General features: G+C 39.5%; 1 protein-coding gene across 4 annotated transcripts in view; it reads right to left on the reverse strand.

Moving 5' to 3' along the window:
• Positions 1–1,894: 1,894 nt before the first annotated feature.
• Gpcpd1 (glycerophosphocholine phosphodiesterase 1) overlaps positions 1,895–25,315 on the reverse strand; it is a 52,115-nt gene continuing 28,694 nt past the window's right edge. For 3 of the 4 annotated variants that reach the window (XM_051144680.1, XM_051144681.1, XM_051144683.1), the window contains 13 exons: positions 24,449–24,611; positions 24,075–24,207; positions 22,280–22,334; positions 19,492–19,584; positions 18,219–18,239; positions 17,376–17,453; positions 16,659–16,698; positions 14,620–14,681; positions 12,821–12,886; positions 10,281–10,417; positions 9,606–9,741; positions 8,721–8,881; positions 1,895–2,094 (listed from right to left, as the gene is read on the reverse strand). In XM_051144680.1, the coding sequence (XP_051000637.1) occupies positions 1,905–2,094; positions 8,721–8,881; positions 9,606–9,741; positions 10,281–10,417; positions 12,821–12,886; positions 14,620–14,681; positions 16,659–16,698; positions 17,376–17,453; positions 18,219–18,239; positions 19,492–19,584; positions 22,280–22,334; positions 24,075–24,207; positions 24,449–24,611 (1,335 nt within the window). In that variant the 3' untranslated portion in view covers positions 1,895–1,904. The remainder of the gene's footprint in view (positions 2,095–8,720; positions 8,882–9,605; positions 9,742–10,280; positions 10,418–12,820; positions 12,887–14,619; positions 14,682–16,658; positions 16,699–17,375; positions 17,454–18,218; positions 18,240–19,491; positions 19,585–22,279; positions 22,335–24,074; positions 24,208–24,448; positions 24,612–25,315) is intronic. The other variant, XM_051144682.1, reaches the window with a different exon arrangement.

A 25,315-nucleotide genomic window follows, 5' to 3' on the forward strand; every position in this document is an offset into this window, starting at 1 on the left:
GGAAGAGAGAGGAAAGACAGTGACCAGGCTCTATGGTACGAAGTTACCCTAGCTCTTCTCAGCAAACTAAACTGCTTAGAACCCACACTCGCCACCAACTCTTCCTTAACCCATCTGCTGCTTCCCTTCTTCCCTGGAGACCATCATGGAGCTAGATGGGGAAAGCTGCGGGAGGTGCACAGAACAAACTAGGCAAGTATAAGGGGTGCTCAGCACACGGGCCGCAGGTCTGCAGAAGGAGAACAATCACGTCTTCTAAGGTTCCTGATATGCGAAAATACTAAAGATCCATTCGATGTGGGGGAATGCATGATGCAGAAATACCCTTGGAGAGGACCATTTTCTAGATCATATTCCACTACCCATCAGGTTACAACTACAACACGATAGGATTTCAGACCCCATCTCCCACAGTGGAGAGCGGACCCCACCCCTTTGGTTGCACTGCTAAGAACAAATCAGGAAGCTGAAGGTGGTGGCGCATGACTTTAATACCACTTAGGAGGCAGAAGCAAACGGATCTGAGAGTCAAAGTCAGCTGCTTGTACAGTGAATTCCAGGACAGCCAGGCTAAACTGGCCATCTCTAAAAACAAAACAAAACAAGATACAACTTGTCATTTCAAGTCTTAGGTCCCCAGCTACTATTAAAATATGTCAATACATGGACAAACCACCTCAGTAGGAATGCACTGAGGTGAGCCAGCCCATATAATCGGAATGAAATTTCTATTTGTCAGAATACCGTTATAAAACCATTCTACAAAAGTAATACCTTCTTGAAATTTCATTTTAAAATGAGGAAAAAAATAAATCTGTCATTTTATTTAACATTCATTCTGAAGTTACAGTTTTAGCAATACAGTCTGCCTTCTAATAAAGAAATCTTAGTATAATCCTAAAAACATGCATTTATACACAGGAAGATCTACATTCCTAAATAAATTACATACATGATATATATTAAACAATAAAGAATACCAATTTGAGAATTCAGGACATTTATTTTTCTGCTTGGGAATTTAACTACTGTGTAACACACACAGCAGTTACTTTCACTAGGTAGTGAGACACTAAATAAGCATATTCCAAGTGTCTACAAACAGACTTTGTTATTTAGGCGGCAAAATATTTTGTCCTTGACATCTCACTCACCTAGCACCAGATGTAAGGACTTAACAGTAAACATGGACAATCTCATGCTTAAAACCTAAAGCATGCATTGAGTCAAATTTATACATTGTGATCTACACTACTACATATGCAATATATAATTCTTACTAATATTTTATACATTAAGTTACCCTGCAGCATTCTGGAATTTTAACATTTTTGAAAGGTTTATGAAACAAGTTTCAAGGTTCATCTGCAGGCTGGTTTGGGTCAGTGGGGAAATGGCAGCAGTCTGAGGTTTATACTGAAGGAAAACGGTGCATGTTCCTATCAACCCATGTAAAGATGCCTATGTATACAGATGACACAAGGATTTGTGCAGCTGGAGCCACCAGTGCAAATGCATGCATTTGAGGTACTTATTTTTTCCATGGTCAGGTATAATTATGCAGTCATTTTTCTCAAGCATAATCAAATTAAAAGCCTGAACTTTAAATATGAGATATTTATATAGTTAATTTCCAAGTACTATGCTTTTAAATGAAGATTCAACATTATAAGCTTAGATATCTCATTGAAAATGTTTAACAGTATATTTTCTTATTGTACAGAGTGATTGGTAATTATACCTGGCCAAGTGATAAATAGCATACTTGATATTCTTGCGGGAACTGTAATGAAATAGTAAAATACTTCATTATTGCTTCATTGGACTGAGAATCCTAAGAGGTGGCAGCTCAATGGTGAGAAGTGAACATCAGAGCAGCCACGCGTGCCCTGGACGCCCTGGAGCTACATGTTCTCTGCACTGTCAATGCCGTTGGCATCCACGTGGATATCAGGCTCCCTGTGGAAAGAGGAAGGGACAAAATGGCTGACAGTGGGGCACAAACAGCTCTTAAGCTCTGGCAATTCTTGCTTCAGGCGTTCCAAATGCTCCACTTGGAATATATTCGGCTGTTCGGGCATCCAATCGTATATCCTATGGTGAAACAGAGACAAAGAAATATGATGTAATTTCATGTTTATTAAAGACCAACTGACTTAATCTATTTAAAGATTAAGATGCCTGGAATAAATATCCCTATTACACAATGAAGTTTTACTCTGCTTTATGATAAAAATCAAAGTGTTAGTTGTATTCTTTTTCTTCTCCCTCATTTTTTAAAAAACATATTTTATTAATTTATTCATATCACATCTCAGTTGTTATCCCATCCCTTCTATCCTCCCATTCCTCCCTCCCTCCCATTTCCCCCTACTCCCCCCTCCCCTGTGACTGTGACTGAGGGGACCTCCTCCCCTGTATATGCTCATCTCCCTCATCTTTCAAATAATCCAGAATAGAACTGCTCTTTGGACCCGGGCAAACAATTCCTTGAATCAGAAAATGGAGCCTACAGTTTTCTAGCGATCCTGGAAGTGTGTGTTTCCAAGTCAGTTAACTGGTGGTGCCTTATTTTACAGGAGGAAAAGCTTGTGACAGCTAAAACTTGTCCCCAGTAATTTAAGTCCCAAATATCTAGAGTGGAGAGACCAGAAAGAGCCTCTGGTGGGTGAGGCATGCCTACAGGCAGAGACCAGCTTTACAATGCTGCCCTGCAAAAGCCAAGAAACAAGACAGGGCCATAAGAGGATTTCTATGATGTCATAAGAGGGAAGACAATCTTAGAATATATGCATATTCTAACTGTTAAATGTATGTGCAAAGTAACAGATTTTCTGTTAGAGAAACGCAGGGCAGATGGGTTAACTCTGAGGTATAGTACTTCTGTAGGATAAATGATACTCTGGGCTTGGTCCCCAGCACTGAAAACCAACCAACCAACCATCCATCCATCCATCCATCCATCCATCCAAACACACAGACACACACACACACCCTGCGCACACACACACACAGCCAAATGTGCAAGAGAATGAAAAGCGTCTAACTTTATACTCTCCTTACACGCCACTAAAATTAAGAGGAATTTTAAAAATACAGAAGTATGCCAAGTAACAGAGACAAAACAGTGAAGCTGTGCATGCTGGAGAGAAAAGACAGCTGCAGTATTAAGTTTCTGGGTTTTTATTTGAATCACCAGCCATTCACAGGCAAAACAGCTTTTAAAAGGAGCACAAGTTCCCCCTGATCTGGAAATAAAAGGGAAGGGGGGAAGGAAGGGTAAGGTGGAGTCTGAGCAGTGGTTCAGTGTTCCTCTCTGGCCACAGCTGCCCCTCCCTGACACTAGCTTTTGAAGTGAAAAGGATGTCCCTTAGAGTGGAGTATGAGGTCCAGGTGAGGGCTATTGTGGGAAAACCACCACAGCTGCTACCATGGAAACTAATCAAACACAAAAGCACCTCTTCCAAAGCACTCAGTTCTCTTCTCAGCTGACCACGACAAGGGTCGCCAGTCACGGTGCCCCAGGATCATGCAGTGCAGACATTCTGAGGAATCTGATCAGACAAAAGAAAAAAAAAAAAAAAGAAAAAAAACCCCTAAACACAACCTAAGAGGTCTGAGCAAGTAGGCTACTATGGCCACCCTATAACAAGACGTAGGTCAACAATCCACTCACAGCTGGGCATGGTGGCTCACATCTTTAATCCCAGCACTCTGGGAGGCAGAGGCAGGTGGATCTCTGTGAGTTCAAGCCCAGCCTGGCCTACAAAGGGAATGAGTTCAGCCAAGGCTAACACAGAGAAAACTTGTCTCAAAAAACAAACAAATGACAACAAAAACCAATCCCACTCCCTCATCTAGAGCTTCTAATATGCTTCCTAGACTTCAACCTCATCTGAGAGGCCAAGAAAACTTTAAACATGGAATATGAAAAGAAAGAAAGAAAGAAAAACCTTATCAACAACAAAATAAAGATTAAGACTTGGGAGAAACAGTACTTTCACCAAATGAGAATAGACTACTACATGCTCCCTAAATAGCACTTTCGGCAAACAAAACAAAAAGGCCTTAGGAATTAGAAACACACTAGGAACCTAGGAAAAGGCTCAGAGTCTTCCAGAGTAGAATGAAAAGAGAAAAGCAGAGAAAGGATGACAAGTACGGTCCAAAAGGTTGGATACAGAGGACTTATGTACAGACGTGTATGATACAGGGACCTCGGAAGTGCTGAACAACACTCCCCGTCATCTCTCCAGTTCCAGGGATGAGGCCAAGGCACTGTGCACCCTCTGTATCACTGAGCTACATTCCCTTCCCAAAGCTCTACATCCCTGCACTCCCCAAGTGTATGCTGTGCTGGGAGAACTCTGGGTTTTGTGCACACTAGGCAAACACTGCACTGCATCCCCAGCCCAGGCTTTAATAACCTATACCAACGGGCTGGAAGGGGGCCAAGTGCTCGGGACCTGGTGAAAGCAGACCTAGAAGGTCCAGCTCCCTCATTTCAGAGCACTAGTGACCAACAGTAACAAAGGGTAGATTCTCCCAGGTCTCACAGGGGAAACAAAGTATACGTAAGGACATAGCAAACAATGTGATGTCACAGTTCTCAATGATCACATTGAAAATGGAGCAGAGAGATGAAATGTTAGGAAACCATAATAGAACGATGACTTCTGATATGGAGCCCAAGCCTGGCCATACTTTTAAACAAAGAAAGCCCAAAAACATTTACAATTCCATGTCTTCTCTCAGGATGACATAATGATAGTAAGCCAAGAGAAATAGATATGGCTATGGAAAGAAGCTTGAAAACACTCAGGATGGCGCCTGTGCTCACAGTAGCCAGCTGGTCTATACTGGGACAGCTACTAAAAACAGGAAAGTCACTGCCACTTGAACAAAAGAGAGTGTCCCCTAATGAGTCTAAACCAGAACCTTGCTGAAATACATTGTGTCTGAATTTTGGGGTCATGGAGGTACATATTACCTGGCAGGACCTTCACCCTGAGAACGGTCAGTAGACCATGACAGACACGGCAACTTACTGTACTTGTCCTGTGACACTTCCAAAAATGTCTGAGCCAGCAGTGGAAGCCTGATTTTGCTAACAGCTGAGTAGGCCACAAAGTCAAAAAGTCAAGATTTGAATCTAAGAAGCACGTAACTGGGAGATTCACAGACACGCATGTATGCGTACTGTGTTACAATACAAGGTGAGCAAGCAGTCAGATAGCTCTGAGTCACTGCCCTGGAGAAATTTTACACCTATATTCCAGGAGAACTAGTAAATAATTCATAGCAACGGTAACAGCCTAGATGTTCTTAAGTAGCAGAATAAACAATAGAATATCACACAGCCAAAAAATGAATAATTTATAGCTATATGCAAAAATGGATTTACTATAACAGAGTATAAAGATTAAACTCATATAAATACCAAATGGCCTATTATTTAAGGATTAAAATAAGATTAAAACTTTTAAAGATAAAAATTAAAAGGTTGATAGAAGGCAAGAACTGGGATTACACAGAAGCACGTGAGGACTAAAAATATCACTTGCCTTTAAACTCACTACAAGGGCCTGTTCAACTTTCCCTCTTCTCTCTTGCTCTCACTTTTTTTGAAGCTGGTGAGCTGGGAACTAAAGTTAGGGCCATTCGCAATGCCATTTAAGTGCACTGGTCTATGTACATACTTGAGACCCTAGACTAGGCCAAGCTGGGCCATGGGGGTGGGGCACGCCTACAATCTCAGTGCTTGCATAGAGGCGAGAGGCCTGCTAGGTTATTCTAGACCTCGTGCTATCTGCTGTACCAAAGCCAGATGGTCAGCTGACAAAGCTATAAAACCCAATATAAATTAATCATTCCCAATAAAATGTTAGAAAGTAAAATGCAACAGTTTGACACCACTAGTAGGGGCTACCTGCACAATCTGTGCACTAATGACTTTGTAGGAAAATAGTTTTTTGTCATGGAAAATGCATGCTTGAGGCTGGGCTGCAGACAAGCTGCTCTATTTGCTTAGCATGCACAAGGGCCTGGGCGCATCACCAGCACCATGTACATCGGGTGTGGTGCCCCGTGACTACAGTCCCAGCACTCAGGTGGAGACAGCAAGATCAGAGGCTTTAGGTCATCTTTAACTGCACAGGAAGACCAGCTGGGGCTACAAAAAATCAAAACCAAAACAAACAAAAACAAAAAAACCCCAAATACCAAAACCTACACATTCCCATCACCCCTCTCTCATAAATGCCCCAAATGCTCCAAATCACTAATTACTCAAAAACTTCTAAATTAGTCTATTTAGAAATATACAGGTAAACATAACATAAAAAGAAAAGAGGTTAGGAACTTGGCCAAGGACAGCAGAGGGAACTGACTGGTGTTTTTTACTGTTAGCCTTAGACAATTATTAGGATTGTTATATTCTACACACGTATCTTCAGACCAATAGAACCTCCATTTCTCTTGAACCCTAAGCAGAGCCCACGTCAGGCTGGCCATTGAAGTGCCCCAACAACCCTGCCCTGCTTCACGCTGGGCCATGCCTGAAATGCAAGCTCTATCAAAGCAAATTTGACCATCTCAAACTTCTAATGCTGCTCTTCCTCTTCAAAGATGCTGAGCCAGGGAGAATCTTCCTCAGCACTTGTTATATCACCCTTCTACTACATGTGAACACTGGGCTCCAACCATGAACGCCCTTGAGGAAAGACCTGTCAAAATGTGAATTCCTTAGCAAAGTCACCTATGGAATTATCTTACACCGACTTTATCTTGTCTCCAAATATTTACGGTCATTTCTTCTTCTGCATACTCACAGATACACATAAATTTTCTCAACATTTGCTGAGGCCAGTATTTTATGAAATTGTTAACATAAAATTAATTTTTTTAAATTTGGAAACACGGGGCGTGGTGGTACACGTCTTTAATCCCAGCACTTGAGGCAGAGGTAGGTAGATCTTTATGAGTTCTAGGTCAGCCTGGTCTACAATGTGAGTCCAGGACAGCCAAGGCTACAAAAAGAAACCTTGTCTCAAAAAACAAAACAAAAAACCTCCCCCAAACCCCAAAACTGGCCAGTCATCTTGTTTTAAGCAAACCTAGCCAAGCAGACAGGTAAGACAGACAGGAGAGCAGCTAGGCTGGCCGCGCTCAGTGGTGACCGCAGTCTTTGGGAGGCTAAGACAGGAAGACCAAGCCAGCCTGAGCTATGTGGTGACACCTTCCCTATTTCCAAATCAGAATAAATAAATTAAATAAGTAAGTGAATAAACTAGACCAGTTCAGACAAAATAGTGAGGATAACATCTTTATTAAAGAATGATATAACTTAGTAGGACAAAAGGTAGCATTATTAAATCTAAGAAAAATATATTTTTGTTTTCTAAGCAGGTCTGGTGAAAACTTTTTCCCTTCCTTCAGCAAGTCAATGTTTTCTACAACCTAAAACCTCTTTATATTAAAATAACCCTTTAAGTACTAGCAGCTATTAAACTTACATCTTAAATACCAATCCTTAGGAAGCTGCTTTTTATATCTTGTCAACAAACATTTGATCCCACAGTCTGTATCTTACTGCTCTAACTTCTGAAGACAGTAAGCAAAACCAAGCGAAGTGCCTGTGTGCAATGCACACTCTCCATGTGTGCGTGCATCAAGGAGCCGGGAAGAACCAGATCAGAGAGGCCAGGAAGGAAAGGACATACACACGGGGTAATGTGTTACATAAATGCTGTGTGTCAGTCAGTGACACTTGGTACTGCGCAAAGTGCAGAAGTGCCCTGTGAACACACGCTACTATTTAAAACAGCGCAGTCAAAGAGCCCTTGCACAGGAGACAGTTCAGTGTTTTCTCTAAAGCAAAAAGAAATAGCACACAGGGGGATGCTGTGAGAGGAAAGATCCCACAGGAATAAAAGGGTTGACAGGTTGGAGAACACAGTCATGGAAGACTTCAAGGACTTAGCTCGAGAAAGTGAACTAAGCAGAGTGGCCATATATGCTGAAAGATGATAAGAAGGGACATAAAAGTTTTAAAAGGTCAGAGAAATGTTCTGAGTTGGATACTGGGAATGTGTAAAGATGAAAAAAGCCACAGAATTCAATGAGCTCACTGTTGTGGTTTAAATGAGAATGGTTGGTTCCCAGTAAGTGGACTATTTGGGGAGGACTAGGAGGCATGGCCTTGCTGGAGGAGGTGTGTCTCAGGGGTGGACTTTGGTTACAAAAGCCCACATGAGGCCCAGACTGTGTCTGTCTGTGTCTCTCTGCCTCCTGCTTGGGGGTCAGATGTGAGCTCTCACTACTGCTCCAGCACCACGCCTGTCTACTGCCATGTTCCCCACTGTGATGGTGATGGGTTCACCCTCTGGAACTGCAAACAAGCCTCCTACTAATGCTTTCTTTTATAAGTCACCTTCGTCATGTTGTCTCATGATGGCCAATAAGTAACTAAGACAATTGTTGAGAGCTTTGACAGACAGCAGGTGTAGGACAGGCAGCTGTTCTCACCCCAAGGCCACTTACACATTTGGGTTAGAGCTGAAGTGGCTTTGGCATACTCAACATCTGGGGAAAGGTCACAAACGTCAAGATAAACTTTAGGCTCTAATACATAATTTTAACAACTAAAATTTAATAGTTTAGAAGATAGATGTTACACTTTTTGTACAAGTCCATGGAGATTTTTTACGAAAAACAAATACCTATCATATATTAGACCATTTACTCCAAATTCCTTCAGTTTCCTTCTGTTCTCAGGGTCGTTGGTATCATCACCCCAGCAGAATATGACCAACCCCTTAGCCTTTGCCTCTTCGACATAGGATGGGTTTCTAAGTAGGTCTTCAGTATGGGCATTTATCCCCTGCAAGAGGAAAAATTCATTGTTTACAAAAAAGAAATGTCACTGCAAATACTAAATGATCAGGCTCTGGGCTAGTGCTCTTGAGAAGAGGTACACAACAGGGAAAATGGGCAGACCTTTTCTTTCTTTCTTTCTTTTTTTCTTTTCTTTCTTTTTTTTTTTTTTTTTGGTTTTTCGAGACAGGGATTCTCTGTGCAACCTTGGTTGTCCTGGACTTGCTTTGTAGATCAGGCTAGCCTCGAACTCACATAGATCCACCTGCCTCTGCCTCCTGGGTGCTGGCATTAAAGGCGTGCACCACCATGCCCGGCCCTTACCTTTTCTTATAATTTCCCTTATTTAATGGATATATGTGCGTATACACAACACATTATTAACATAAGCACTTATTAACTTTTTAGTCATTGTCATTTCTCTCCTCAACATTAGTTAAACCTTTAACCAGTGGTTAGAACAGGAAACCGTTTAATACTGTCTAAAACAAAACAAAATGAAAATTTACAGATGAGCAAACACTTTATGGCTGTGTTTATATATATTCATTATGTGTATGTAACAATAATAATTAAAGAAAAAGAGGCCATGCATTTGAGAGGGTGTGGGGAGTGCATGAAAGGACTTGGAGGAAAGAGAGGGAAATGAGGAAAATACAGTGCATACATATGAAACTTTAAAAAAAATTAAGTTAGTTTTTAAAAAAAGAAGAAAATGAAACCCAACTTACCAAAATATTTTCAAACTGTGCAAAGCTCATTGCAATGGATGTTGTCCGAGATCTGAGGTCCATGAGCTCAGGATAAATTTCAGATTTTCCTTGTGTCAAAAATAATATGGGGTACTTGTTTTGCTTTTGCCGAACCCTAAATAGACAAGTTAAAGGGGAAAATTTTTGTGTGAAGATAATAATATTACTTTGAAACTTTAGAAACTACTAAAAAGAAAACAAAAGAGAAACAGAGTTAGGCAGCATGGCTCCAGGAGGCTAAGGCTGGAGGATCACAGCAAGTTAGTGAGCTCATGACCCACAGATTGAGAAACTCTCAAAAGTAGGACAAACAAGAAGGAGCAATCCATTACTCAGATACAACCAAGTCAAACATAAAGGTTTAAAGTTTTATATTCAAGAGCTAAAACAGCCTCAGAAACTGGTAATGGGAAACCCATGGGGTTAGGTATTGCGACAAAATGCCAAATGTGGGGTCTCGTGACCCAGGACAGTATGGATATCAAAAGAGTGGTGGAACGTAGCTGAGAAAGAAGTACCCTTTTTAGGAAGAAAAGAAAATATGGGTGACTGACTCAGAGAACAAACCAGGGTGCCATCTGGACAACCTCCCAAATCCTACCCACAATCAAAGAGTACAGAATCAAACAAACAAAAACCTTGAATATTACTCACATTGTACAAATATCTGCATCAAATGAAGAAAATACTATTCTTCTCTTCCCAGAATTTTCTAAAACAGTTTTTAAAATTATATCCAAAAACAGGTTCATGTCAAAATATGTTGATAAGTTGCCATCCCACACTCCATCCTATATGGAAGGAATGAAACAAGAGGCAGTGATGCATGCTGGAGCTGCAATGTTAAAGAAAGCCTCAACAACAACCAGCCCAACACTTTAAAATGTAATCATGTGTTTCCCAAAGGCATGCAGGATATTACAGATACATACAGTAAACATATTATTAAATTAAAGCAAAGAATCACATCCATCTTCTTACACAGCTGCCCCCATTGATGCAGGAGCAGACTAACAAGCATTTAGCTTATGTACAGCTATAGCCTTCACCTACATATGAATCTCTATACTTATCACACACATTTGTTTATTTTGTATTCTTTGACCTCTGATGCCTTTACTCCCTCCCTGCCACCTTGTAACTATTTTTGTTCTCTATCTTTGAAATAAAATATATATATGCTCCCAATATAAATAAAATCATGCAGTATTTTTCTGTGGCTGGCTTACTTTTATTTAGCCAATTATTTCCCCGAGGCCCATCAACAGATTTCGTTCTTTTCTAGAGTGTTTATGGATGGCTACTTCTTTGCCTGTTTGTCCAGTAATGGACATTAGGCTGTCTCTTTATTTTGTCTATTGTGAACAAGGGGGCAATAATTACTTTTACAAGGTAGTGGTTTCATTTCTTTTTGGTAGACAGCCAGAAAGAGGAATGGCTGGGTCATATAGTAGGTTTCTATTTTTAATTTCTTTAGAAACCTGTTTTTCATGACAGTTGTAGCAATCTATTCTCCTGTCCAGGCATGCTCAGGAGATCTAGTTTAACCTCATGATGAGCAGTGTTTGGCTTCTTTTAACTTGCGCCATGATAGCTACTAGGGGAACTAGTGAATACTTATTTCACAGGTGAGGAAGCCAAAGGCAGGGACAACTGATGCCAGAGACCACACGCTTATCTAGGAACAGCACAGCAATAATAATTCAGGTGAAAATTCAAACATCAGCAGGTTTTGGCTTTAAACTTAACAGAATAAAAGCTACATCTCCGAGCAGGGCATGGTGGCGCACGCCTTTAATCTCAGCACTTGGGAGGCAGAGGCAGGTGGATTGCTGTGAGTTCAAGGAGAGCCTGGTCTACAAACGAGTCCAGGACAGCCAGGGCTACACAGAGAAACTCTATCTTGAAAAACCAAAAAAAAAAAAAAAAAAACCAAAGAAAAAAAAAGCTACATCTCCAGAAGCCTACAATATACTATGACAACTATTTTGACATAATCTTGACAAACCATAAGATATGTTAGTCTTTATTAAGTATTAATGTTTATAACAAAATACCAAATATCTTAAATATTAGTCAAAATAATTCTAGAAGCCTCAGCAAACAGACAAAAACTACTCATTAGGAAAATCTTGGTCTTCCTGAACCAGGACCACCTTAGTCTGTCACAAACAACATGACTTGAAGGAAATTATGGATTTTTCTAGGCTGTTAGTCCAAATGGCCAATTATGATTGAATACTTCAGGACTCCACATTCTAGGCTACCTTTTTACCATACATACTTTCCTCTAGCCCCAAATACATTCAATTTTGTTCTTTCTTTAAAAGAACTACTTTTGGAGCTACGTGGTTATATGTGGGTATGTGCACAGAAACATTGGGTCCTCCTGGATTTGGAGTTAGGAGCAGTTGTGAGGACTGGATGCTCAGAACTGAACTTGTATCCTCTACAAGAGCAGTAAGCGCTCCAGTCCCAATTGTTTTCCTCACATAGAATGAAACTCTAGGAAAACAAAACCTATTTTATCCTTACTCTGCATATATTCTCACCACTTAGAAAAATGCCTGGCCTTTACTACCTACTCAGTAAATATTTGTGGATAATGAGTGACTAAACCTGGGACTGATTTAAAACTTATTTACAGAAATTTCTTTTCCTATGTTAGTATTACTAGCTTAAGAAATGTGCTTAGGAAATTATTACTTAAAATATGCTTAGATGTAAACATTTTTAAAAATCAGTAAGAGTTTGACATCTACTTTTTAAATATACTCAGAAACGGCTTATATTACTATATACACAGGCCACGTATATGCCAAAACTTTTACAATAGACATTCAGAAATTTAAAAATAATCACATATAAGTATAAAGTATGCTTTATTTACACTCTTCAGGGCTGGTGAGATGGTTTAGCATGCAAAGATGCTTGCTACACAAGTCTAACAACCTGAGTTTAATCCCAAGCCCGTGGTGGAAGGAGAGAACAGAGTCCTAAAGCTGCCTTTATATGTGTATCACAGCATCCAGACCCATATTCTCAGAAACACACAAAATAGTTTTTCTTTGTTTTCAATTTTAAAAGGTCCTGCAAACAATGTGCTTCAATGAACGAAACTACAAGATTTCAGTTTTACTTAATGCCATTAAAACAAAAGACAGTAACAACAACAACAAAAACAAATTACTTACCCTGTGTTGGCAAATCCATTTTATTTCTATATTATATCCTACATCTTCTGGCAATGATTCTAAAACCTACAGTGTTGTTTGTTGATGACGAATTATATCATTTTTGGTAAGATGGATAGCAAAGTAAGAAAAAAACAGAATTATTATTACCAATGTTTTGTTGTCATTATAAACCATTAACTTTTCTATATGGAACAGAAAACATGGCAGATTTTTTGTTTAATAAGAAAGTCAAAAATTTCTTTAAATACAGCAGGTTCAAATAATATCTTTGACAATTCAATTATCACCACAAAAATAGACCCTTAACTAAAATCTTTTCTATCATTCCTTTTTTTTTTAAATCTAAAGTGAGCTACAGGAAGTAAAAAATGAAGGTCCTATCCTTAACTCTAACTCTAATCCTAACTCCTAACTCTAACTCAAGTCATACTTTCTGTATATTTACTTATGTTGATATATTAAGACCAGATTAAATGAAAGCCATCATTTTTAGCTTTTTGAAAAGGTGTTTTAGCCAGGCATGGTGGCACATGCCTTTAATCCCAGCATTCGGGAGGCAGAGGCAGATGGATCGCTGTGAGTTAGAGGCCAGCCTATTCTACAAAGTGAGTCTAGGACAGTCAAGGCTACACAGAGAAACACTGTCTAGAAAAACAAAAACAAATAAAATAAAAAAGAAAAGAAAGAAAAAAGAAAAGGTGTTTTTGTTCAACAAATACCCATGCTGATTGATAACCTCCAGAAAATACACTATGCTATTCTGAGAGCTATAAACACACACACACACACACACACACACACACACACACACACACACACACACACACTGCTCATCTTTTCTAAAAAGCAAATTATCTGGACACTTGGGAATCAGATGATTTTGGCAGCCATAACTGGAAAATCAAAATTTAAAATATGATACAGAGTGTTTGCTTGGAATGCATGAGGTGCTGAGTAAATTCCTACCCAAATCACCAGAAGTAAACCCTGAACAGAGCCCTAGTTACTACAGCAGACCATAAACAACTCATTAAAAGTGGGAATCATTATGAAAGTGCACTGGCATCTCTCCAGCATCTCCACGGACTTCCCTGAGGCTGTGCAAATTGTCTCCAGCTTTTAAATTTGACAACGATGACAACAGGGTCTCACTATGTAGCCCTATCTGTCCTAGAGTTGACTATGTTCATCAGGCTGGCCTTACAGAGATTACCTGTCTCTGGTCTCCCAGAGCACTGGGAAGAAGGGTGTGTGCCATCATGCCCAGCCAATTTAAAAAATCTTTATACTACTTTTTGCTTAGATGTTTTCATGGTGAATTTCTGAAATCTTATTTTAAATAATGAAGCTTCTTATGGTCTCTCCAAACTATAAGTTTTAAATACTGCAAAGAGGCCTCTTCCACCTCTTTCCTTCCCCTGTGTGCTCTCCTCTCCTTCCCTTTATACAGAAATATGCAAACTTACTATTGTCCCCAATGAGCCAACTGAAAGGTTAGTCTTAGTCAAGAAAACAGTTAAGCTGTTCCTAAAAGGCAGAATAGCCTCCCGCCCTGGGTGAGTAAGTAACAGCCAGCACCTGCAATGCCAGCACCTGGGAACAGGCAGGAAAGTCACGATTTCAAGAAGCCTAGACCGTCTGAGCTATGTCACACCCCCTCTCCAAAGCACCCACGATAATAAACTCACACTGATGATGACTGACACAGACCTTTTAGTCACCTTTTAATAGAGTAAAAAAAATTGATACAAATATCAATGAGATAGCCCTGTACAAGTGTTCCTCAAGGGACTTACCATCTTAAGAGAAGGAAATGGCTGGTTTTCAGAAAAAAAATTTTCCTCCTCAACCACAGATTCTGAAATTTCAAATTACAGAAGCTTGGTAAGTAAGATGCCCTAGAGCAGACCCACTCCCTGGTCTAGGAGAGCTATGCACTGAGTGACTAGCACATCTCTTGTATTTACTATCTTTAACCATTAATAACTCCATTTTCTAGCAACAAGACTAGTTCATAACACATCATATAAACATCATCCTTTATGGCCCCAAGAAGTAGTTATTTTCATATAAAAACTTAAGATGGCTCTCTGAATAGTAGTTGGAAGCAGCAATTCATCTTTCAGTGTAATTTGGAGATGCAGCAAACCAGCTCAGAAATTACAGGTAAAAGAAAAACTAAGGAGCTGGGTAGTGGTGGTGCACACCTTTAATCCCAGCTCCTGGGAGGCAGAGGCAGGCAGTTCTCTTTGAGTTCCAGGACACTTTGGTCTATAAAGTGAATCCAGGACAGTCAAAGTGAACACAGAGAAACCCTGTCTCAAAAACCAAAAAACCCCAGACAAACAAACAAAAAACCCTAAAGGTTTTGGGCTGTAGCTCAGTTAGTAAAGAGCTAGCCTTGCACAGATGAAACTCAGGAATGAATAAAACTTGAGTGGGCACATGCCTGTAATCCCACATTTGGAAGACAGAGGCAGGAGGATAAAGAGTTCAAAATTATCCTGGAGTAGATGGTGAACTCAAGGTTAGTTTGAGCTACATGACACTAACCTTAAAAGCAAACAAGAAAACTATTGCTAGTTTTGTTAACATAATCTTGTAATCTAAAATAGATTACATGGAGAAGTATAGAATTTTTTTCTAAAAGAAAAAAATATCAGCCCACGTACATTACAAATTTGGTTTAAATCTAAAATTAGGTTTAAAAAATTACAGTTGAATAATAAAAGGTAAATATTAACCTTTTCTTTACAGTCATAAAATATCTACAAGCCTATGAAGCCACATTTTAAGATAATTTTGGTGTCTGAAGCACCTCATAACCCTTCACAAAGGCAGTTTCCACATGGTTTTCACAAAGTACATCACTGAGCACCTGCCCTTTGCAGAACACTGTGAAAGTCAGTCTCTGGGACTTTGAAACCACTGTCCTGCCTTTGAGATAACACAGTCTAGCTAAAAATAGGGAGCACAAAAACAACGAGTTTTAAGAGGTACATAAATTATTGAGCCCTGTTGAAAAAGGAATGGAAAGTGGTACTAAACAGCGATGTGGGAGGCAGGACATCCTGGGAGATACTGAGGCATAAAGTTGTTATTAAGTAAGTAACCTGCCCCCAGGCACAGCTAAGGAGGACAGAACTGATTCAAGCCCCGGCACTGGAATCTGTACCTGAGAGGCACTCTACATTGTAATGATTAAGAATGTTTGGAGCTGGGCGGTGATGGCGCACGCCTTTAATCCCAGCACTTGGGAGCAGAGGCAGGCGGATTGCTGTGAGTTCGAGGCCAGCCTGGTCTCCAAAGCGAGTCTAGGATAGCCAACGCTACATAGAGAAACCCTGTCTCAAAACAAACAAACAAACAAATAGAAAAAGAGAAAAGAAAGAAGAACAAAAGAAGAATGTTTGGAAAAAACTAGACATAAAACTAAGGAGAGTAGTGAAATGCTTACTAGATATGTAACACCCCAGTTGAAAATCAATGTAAGGGCTGGAGAGACGGCTCAGTGGTTAAGAGCACTGGCTGCTCTTCCAAAGGTCCTGAGTTCAATTCCCAGCAACCACATGGTGGCTCACAACCACTTATAATGAGATCTGATGCCCTCTTCTGGCATGCAGGTTCTACATGCAGATGGAGTATACATTAAACAAATGAACAAATAGATAAATCAATCAATCAATCAATGTAAAAGATTCACATATATAGGATTACACTCAGATGGATCAATACTATAGTCATTAAAATGATCAAAGATACATTAAAATAAACAGGGAATGGCTTATCTATATCACTCATAAGACAAAAACAATGTTTCCAAACTGGCACATACGTTTCCGATCTTTGGTTTTCAGTGCAGTCACATGAGAAAGCTGGAAAACAAACACATAAAATGCAATTAGAAAAAAAAAATCATAGTTTATTAAAACAATTAATTAAAGTAACTTGAAAAGCTAGCAAGCTAGGACAGACAAAATGTGGAACTACCAGTTTAATTATAAACATTAAGCATTATGTACACTTTCTACTATATATACAAGCACATAAAATCATGATCAAATGACCAAGATGAAAAAAAAATACAAAAACTCCTAAGTTAGGAAGCTATTTGCACTTAGGTATTTATTAAGTACCTAATAGGGATGCGATAAGAAATCATGCAAAGGGCTGGAGAGATGGCTCAGCAGTTAAGAGCACTGACTGTTCTTCCAGAGGTCCTGAGTTCAAGTCCCAGCAACCACATGATGGCTCACAACCATCTATAATGTGATCTGATGCCCTCTTCTGGCCTGTCGGTACATATGCAGACAGAGCACTGTATACATAATAAATAAATAAACCTTAAAAATAGAAATCATGCAAAATAACACAGTAAAACAAAATATACCAAGGTCCTAGAATGTATAAAACTATCATCAGAAAGCTAAAACATACTCCATGCATGTTGAATGCACAATCATTCTTATGTGCAGAAAGTATTACAAAATCACACAAATGTAAATCATACTAAAGCTGAAGGAAAATTAACATTTTGTGTCACAATTAATACCTTCAATAACTGGAGTTGGTCAAATGTTAATTCTTTTACTGGGATTTCAAACAATTCAACTGGATCAGCTTCAAATTTCTATTAGAAAAAAGAAAGGGGGAAATCTGTTTCACTATTTCTGAATGTTTACACAACCCCAATTTACTGCATATGAGATTGCTCTTAGGTAGCCACCATGACTCCATCATGACCCCATGCAGAAAAGTGCTGGTAACCGAACGCTACAGGAGCTCCTGCTCCAGCTGCTTTATTGTCACTGTTGCTGTTGTCGTATTCTTTTTCCTTGTCCACCCAGAAGAGCCCACAGCCGTTCACATGCTAGGCAAGGCTCTCATCTCTGACTACACCCCAGCTCCCGCTGCTGTTTTTACTGGAGGCATTCAGTGCCTGGAGGAAAAAAGCATCTGGAAGGCTGGAAGCACTGATGATAAGCATGACATCGGGCACCGTTTTTACTGCCTCCTCCATGCGGTATACTCTTTATCTGGCACTTACCCATGCCACATGCCTAGGAAATCAACATGCAAATACTAATAGCGATTTAATGCTGCAAATACATTTCTATTTTTTCTAAGCCTTTTTATTATTTAAACTTGAATAAAAGTGGCAGCCATACCAAAGAAAATTCTATAAAAATATATCTGATTAATCTATAAGCAATATTTAAGAACCATGATCTAGCATGTATCCTCCACAAGCAATGTACATTTTAAAGCCATGTCAAATGTTATGCTGTAGGAAGTACCACTCTCTTAAGGAAAGGAGTTAAGGTACCACCAATAAAACAACTCAACAGTAAAAGCCACTGCACAAATATATTTGCTCATGAATGTTGGTACAAACCTGTGTATTCACAAATTTTTTCTGGAAGGACACACAAGAAACTATTAAGAGTAAGGGAATGTGATCAAGGAGTAGAGAGGGAGATTTGTCATTCATTTCATCTTCTGAACTACTTGCATTTTTTAATGGACATGGATGAACTGTTTTTTTACATGAAAATGCTAACTTAAAAAATAAATTCAAGTTAAAAATATATACTTTCATTTCACCATTAACTCATTTGGATTCAGTTTTGCAGAAAGACAGTCTGTTGAAAATAAGGAATAAATATACTCTTCAATAAGCTCTTTTAGAAAAAAAATAAGCTATTTTAGAAATAACATATTCTTGTAGCAAAAATGACCTCCACTATTGCTCCTTAGTTATTCCTTTGCACAGATGAATCCTCTTCTTTTGCCTTCTGGATAGCACCTCACAAAGACAGGACGGCCCTTCTCGAGCTCTGTGCTTAAAGCCTGTCTGCTGAGCTAGTGTTCTATGACAGCAAACTGGCCCTAACTTTAAACCAGCTCACTTGAAAATGATAATCAAAGTTTTTTTTTTTTTTTAATGCAAGAAGAACTTCCTAATTTAAGCCCCTTAGAAAACACTTGATTCATCTGTATATTCCAGGTCAGAGTATACAATATTGACAATTATGTTTTTAAAACAATAATAATAAGCCCTAAATACCCTACATGCACTTTTAAATCCCACTGTGGACTCTCCCGTGATTCACACCTTCCTCTCAGCTCCTTCTGCTCCTGCTGCCCCTTTGTCTCACTGCTCTGTAGTCCTCAAATTCTTGTACCCAAGACATGGACTGATGCTGAAGTTCAGCTCTAAACATTTTTTTCCTCAGCCACAGGCTTTCCTTTCTCCCATCTAACCTGCCTTGACTGAGGTCTTCTCCATACTGACTCCAAACCACTACACTGTGGTACCTTGTAGCTTTGGCTAAATTGTGCCAGCTATTAATTTGAGATATGAAGCAGAAATAGACAGGGGTCTGGAAAAAAAGATCCTCCTCTTCTGCCTCAATATTGTACAGGAAAGACTTTCATCAGTAACATCAAAAAGCAAATTTAGCAACAACATTGATGCCTGACTCTAGAAAATCATTACTCCTATCAAACCTACCTCTTAATACTATAAAGTCTTAAAAAGAACTGGAAGTAATTCACTTCTAAAAAATGAATTTATCAACTCTAACAATTAACTAAAAATGTAACAAACTTTCTTATTTTTAAACATTTTATGACAGTAACCATAAGACACAGGAATTTCAACATACCTTTTTCATGGTCAAACAGCAGGTGAGATCATGATATACCACAGGCACAAAGTCCTTTGAAAGATGGACATCAAATTCTACAAATGCTGCACCCTAACAGAAGAAAAGGAAGCAAGTGTTTTAAATAAGCAGATAACACATTTCAACACAGATCAGCTTTTTTTGTTTAGGGTAAAATTAACATTTTGTACAGAAAAACATCATTTTGTACAACTATATACAAAAAAATGATAATTTTGCACAATAAAACATGTATGAATATATCACTTCAAATTTCTCCAAAATGGTTAGTTTCCTACCTGTCTCAAAAAACCAAAAACTAAAAGCAATCAACCAAACAACAACAAAAAATCCCCAAAACTATCACAACAGGACATTTGCTGGAGAACTGTGAGTCTCCATGTCGGTGCAAGGAATGGAACCCAAGTCCTCTGACGAGCAGCCAGCGCTGTTAAGCACGGCCTCATTTCTCCAGTCCCCTTCCTGTTGATTTCCAAAGCAGAAAACAGAGCTGGTTTTATGACTTTCACAAGAAGATACTACATCCTTTCAACAAGGGAATAACTACACCATTTCCTCATAGTTCTACCTATTAAGTACTTCAAGTCACATCTTCCTGGCTACAATGTTTTATTTCATATAGTCATCCATTTGAAAGAAAGCTTTACTAAGAAGTAAATATTGCCTAGTTAGCAACAATGAACTAAAACTATGAACCATGGTCCAGTATATACCTGGATCAGTATATCCTCTCAACTAAAAGGTAAAGCTACACACATTTTTACAATTTTTGAGACACAGTATAGCCCTGTCTAGACATGAACTCACAAAGATCCACCTGCCCCTGACTCCCAAGTGCTTGGGAATAAAGGTGTTGCCATGCCTGACTCTCCAAATACTTTCAAATACTAAAATAATTGTTATAACCAATTTAAAATGCTATGAATTATGAAATTATATACTACTAGGAAAAAGAGGAAAACTGCTGCCAATTAAACCATGACTTGAGCTATTCTGACTTCAGAGAGACTAAAATATGTGTTACCTTAGAACAGATATCCCTTCATTAAGTAATCAACAGTGGACTACCCTGACAAGTTGGGCCCAATGTCACAGGCTTATAATTTCAGCATAAATAAGAAGATGAGGTCAATGTAGTTTAGTGTTCGAGGACTTGCCTAAGGTCCTGGATTCAATCTCTAGTACTAGAAAAAAAATTAATTCAACCTTATCTTCTTTGCTTTTTGAGACAAACTTATTTATACAGCTCAGGTTAACCTCAAATATATGGTAACCCTGCTGATTCCACCACCTAATTTCTCTGACTTAAGGCATGTGCCACCATACCTGGCTTGCTCTCCAACTCAAAAAGATCCTTCAACGTCTGCCTCTCAAATGCTGAGATTAAAGATATATGCCACTACCCCCAGTTTAAATTGTTTGGAAAGTGAAAGCCACTGTAAAAAACAGTGGGAAGGAAACTATTCAGATGCCCTCGCATCCCCTATCCCAACTCAAGTTTATTGTTTGAGTCTCTCTGGTCAGGTGGTGGAAGCAAAATAAACTTTTAATACTTTATGACTGGATAAAAGAAAAAATTTAAAGTGCTTTTGTTGTTGTTGTTGTTGTTTTTTGAGACAGGGTTTCTCCGTTTGGCCTTGGCTGTCCTGGACTTGCTGTGTAGACCAGGCTGGCCTCGAACTCAAAATGATCCTCCTGCCTCGGCTTTAATTTTTTTTTTTTTTGTTAAGATTTATTTATTTATTTTGTATATATGAGTGCTCTCTATGTGCATGTACACTTGTATGCCAGAAGAGAGTATCAGATCACATTATAGATGGTTATGAGCTACCACATGGTTGCTGAAAATTGAACTCAGGCTGGAAAAGCTAACAGTGCTCTTAATCGCTTAGCCATCTCTCCAGCCCCCTACTTTTACTTTCTTTTAGAGTACAAAATAATGTATTTCAACATATGTATTGATAACATTTTTTTAAAAGTGTAGCCAGATGATCATTTGGTGGGTAGAGGCACTTGGCACCAAGGCCTGAGTTCAATCAGATCTCTCAAGGTGGGACAAGGGTGTCAATTGCCACATGTTGTCCTCTGACCTCCACATGGAGATAAGCGCCCTCTCCTCAGTAAATAATAAAATGCAATGAAGTGTTACATAAAACTACTTCCTTCTATTAGCATTATTTCTAAAGTAAAACCAATCATTAGAAACATTTTATCTCAAAAAAAGGGGGGGGGGGTGGAAACAAGGAGTGGTAGCTTATACTTGTAATCACAGCACTTGGGGAACCACCAAGGTTCAAAGCCTGCCTTGCTTTTTCTGAAATGTGTGTGTGTGTGTGCGCGTGTGCGTGTGCGTGCGTGCGTGCGTGCGTGCACATGCACGCACAGAATAGGGGTTAAGGAAAGTGGCTTAAAGCTCTTTTTCCTTTGTTGCTCTTTCAGAAGCCCAGCACTCACATGAAGGCTCTCAGATGTTTGTAACTGAAGCTATAGGAGATCTGACACCGTCTGGCATCCAAGGAAACCAGACACATAAGCAGCACACTCACACACATGCAGGCAAAACACTCATACACATAAAATATTTTTTAAAGGTTGGTTATTATTCTGATAGTTACATGTAAATCTTCATCACAAATCTAAACACAAACACAAAAGGATATTTTTTCATCACTCACTTATAAACATTTTCATAACAATAAGGAAAAGTGAAAGAGCTCTCAAGTCTCTATCTCAATAATCCAAAGTTGTTTAAAGGAAGCGTACTTACATGACTGGCAGCATTTCTTAAAGAAGCAATAGTATTTTCCTGTACTTTAGCCAGCCTGAAATAGAGAAGAAATGTAGTCAGAAGGAACACTGTGGTAAGCCAACTACATCACGTCTCAACATTAAATCATGACCTACCTTCTATGTGGAGGCTAACGTGACTATACCCATAATATGATAGGAACACACGTGGCTGGTATGTGCAGTTACTTCATAAGCACAAGCTATGACCATTACCTACAATGATAGATGTATTCCACATCACAACACATAGTTTCCCTGTACTTGGACTTTTTTCTTGGAAAGAAATAAGGTGCCTGATTAAGGAAAATAATCCTTTCCAAGGGCATGAAGAAACTGAGAGAAGAAACTCCCTACTTGTAATAAAGGCTCCAAATGACTTCATACTGGCAAAATTGGGGAGCTAGGAATGACTGACACACCAACAGGGCAGATTTCATTAAGAAAAACAAAGAAAGGCACTAGAGGGATAGCTAATGGGAGCCCAGACTGCAGGAGAGATCCATCTGCCTCTGCCTCCTGAGTGCGGGCGTTAAAGGTGGCCGTGCCAGATTACTATTTCAATAGAAGCTAAGTCTCTCTTGAGATAATCTTCAAGCTTTCTTATCTAGTGTCTACATAATGAAAAAGACATTAAAAATTGAAAGCTGGGAGGGAAATTTTGATGCAGAAAGTTTTTTGGCCTCTGCTATCACTTTTTAAAGATTTATTTATAGTATTCTGCCTGCATGTAGGCCAGAAGAGGGCACCAGGTCTCATTATAGATGGTTAGGAGCCACCATGTGGTTTCCAGGAATTGAATTCAGGCTTTTGGAAGAGCAGTCAGTGCTCTTTTTTTGTGTGTGTGTTTTTGTTTTTTGTTTTGTTTTGTTTTGTTTTTCGAGACAGGGTCTCTCTGTGTAGCCTTGGCTGTCCTAGACTCACTTTGTAGACCAGGCTGGCCTTGAACTCACAGCGATCCGCCTGCCTCTGCCTCCCAAGTGCTGGGATTAAAGGCGTGCGCCACCACCGCCCAGCCAGTGCTCTTAATCTGGGAGCCATCTCTTGATTCTTACTCTTGTAAGTTGCTCTGTCTGGCTCTCAAATTCCTCATCTATGGAAGGGTTTGGCCAAGATTGTCCTTAGTGATTCTTTCTTCTTTACATGGCCATGGTTCTAAGGAAGTGTAAGTCCAAGTTCAGCCTACACTTTAGACACAAATGCCAGCCTAATCAAGTTGTGTTTCCCCATCAGTGTGGTTGTATTTCATTGCTAGAGGCTCTCTACTATAAAGTTTAATCCTACCTTTTAAAAAATTGTGCGTGTGTGCGCGCACACGCTCAATGCTCATGGAATATGAAAGATGTCAGATCACCTAGAGCTGGAGTTATAGGTTGTGAGCCATACAATGTGGCAACTAGGAGCCAAACTCAGGTCCTTTAGAATAGCAGCAAGTGCTCTTAAAACAATGAACCATGTCTCTATTCCCCATATACTTTGTTAAGAGTGATTCTGGCCTGGCTGCGGTAGCACACCTTTAATCTCAGCACCTGGAAGGTAGAGGTAGGAGGATCTCTGTCAGTTCAAGGACAATCTAGTCTACAAAGACCAGAGAAACCCTGTCCTGAAAAACAAAACAAAAAGAAATAGTAATCCCTTCCCCTTATCATTTAATTTCATTTAATTCTATGGGTAGTAAAAAGGCATTTTCCTTTTGACATTTAACAGGTAAAATCCCATTAACTTTACCAAGCATGGGCTACTGAATGGTAATCCTACCCAAATATGCAACTTACCGGGCAGTTGTTGTTGAGTTCCCTGCTCCACGATGTCCAACATCCAATGGTATTCTTGGCTTCCAATACTTGGAAAATGAAGACTGCATAGAACAACTGTATCCTGGTAATGGCTTGATGATGATGAAATCAACTTCCATAGGAAAAAAGGTGGGTCATGATTAAAAAACAACAACACTATAGGATCAAAAGCATCTGAATGGCTCTTAACCAGTTTGTTCGTCTCTATCAAACAGAAAATTCAGTAAGTATGTTCCTTAAAGTGTTGCTGTACTATTAATAATGAAATCATTCACAAATATTCAGCTTAAAGTAATAAAAATTCTACCATAATCTTAGCTTAACTCTAAGGGCTTATCTTCTCCCCAACTTACCTCTGACCTTGCCTATAGTTTTTCTGGAATTTCTGCTCATGATGGGAAGAGTAAGGATTCCAGCGCTCCTCCCACTCTCGGCAATGGTAGATGACAGGAGGCATGCTGTGCCAACGTGTCCAGGAAGAGCATCACCCTGAACTACATGCTCACTGAGATCCTCCTAAAAAAATAAGGTTCAGAATATCCTTATTTTTATTTATAATTTTAAAACTTTTGTATGTGGGGAGATTGGACAGGTTTGGCACGCTAATGCTACTACTTCCATGTAGAGGTCAGAGGACAACTTGGCAAAGTTGACTCTCGTTCTATCACATGAGTGTCAGGTAGTGAACGCAGGTCATTAGGCATAGCAGTAAGCACCCTTACCCACTGAGCCATGCATCTCATTAGAATTAATGAATTAAAAAAAATAAATTTAGTTCTTGTGTGTATATGCGTATATACAGGTGCCTGTGGAGACCAGAAGAGGAGGTCAGATACCCTGGAGCTGGAGTTACAGGAGGTAATGAGCTGTGCTACCTAGTTACTAGAAACTGAGCTCAGGGAATCTACAAAAATTAGCCACTGAGCCACCTTTCTGCGTTGTCCTGAAGTTTTAAATGTTAATTTTCAGTCCCCTCCCAACTGTCCCTCCCTGGGGGGGGGGGGAGACACCTTTAAAGTGAGCTTGGAGTCCATGGAGGACAACTAATGAGGATGAAATCTAAGACTAGATGCTCAGTTGATAGGGTACTTGCCTAAGTACTCATGAAGCCCTGCATTTGGTCCCCAACGCTGGACATGGCTCATGTCTACAATCCCAGCACTTGAGAAGTAAAAGCAGGAGGATTTGAACCAGTTCAAGACCACATTCAACTACACAGC

Source organism: Acomys russatus, chromosome 4 (genome assembly GCF_903995435.1).
Source record: "Acomys russatus chromosome 4, mAcoRus1.1, whole genome shotgun sequence".
Taxonomy (NCBI): domain Eukaryota; kingdom Metazoa; phylum Chordata; class Mammalia; order Rodentia; family Muridae; genus Acomys; species Acomys russatus.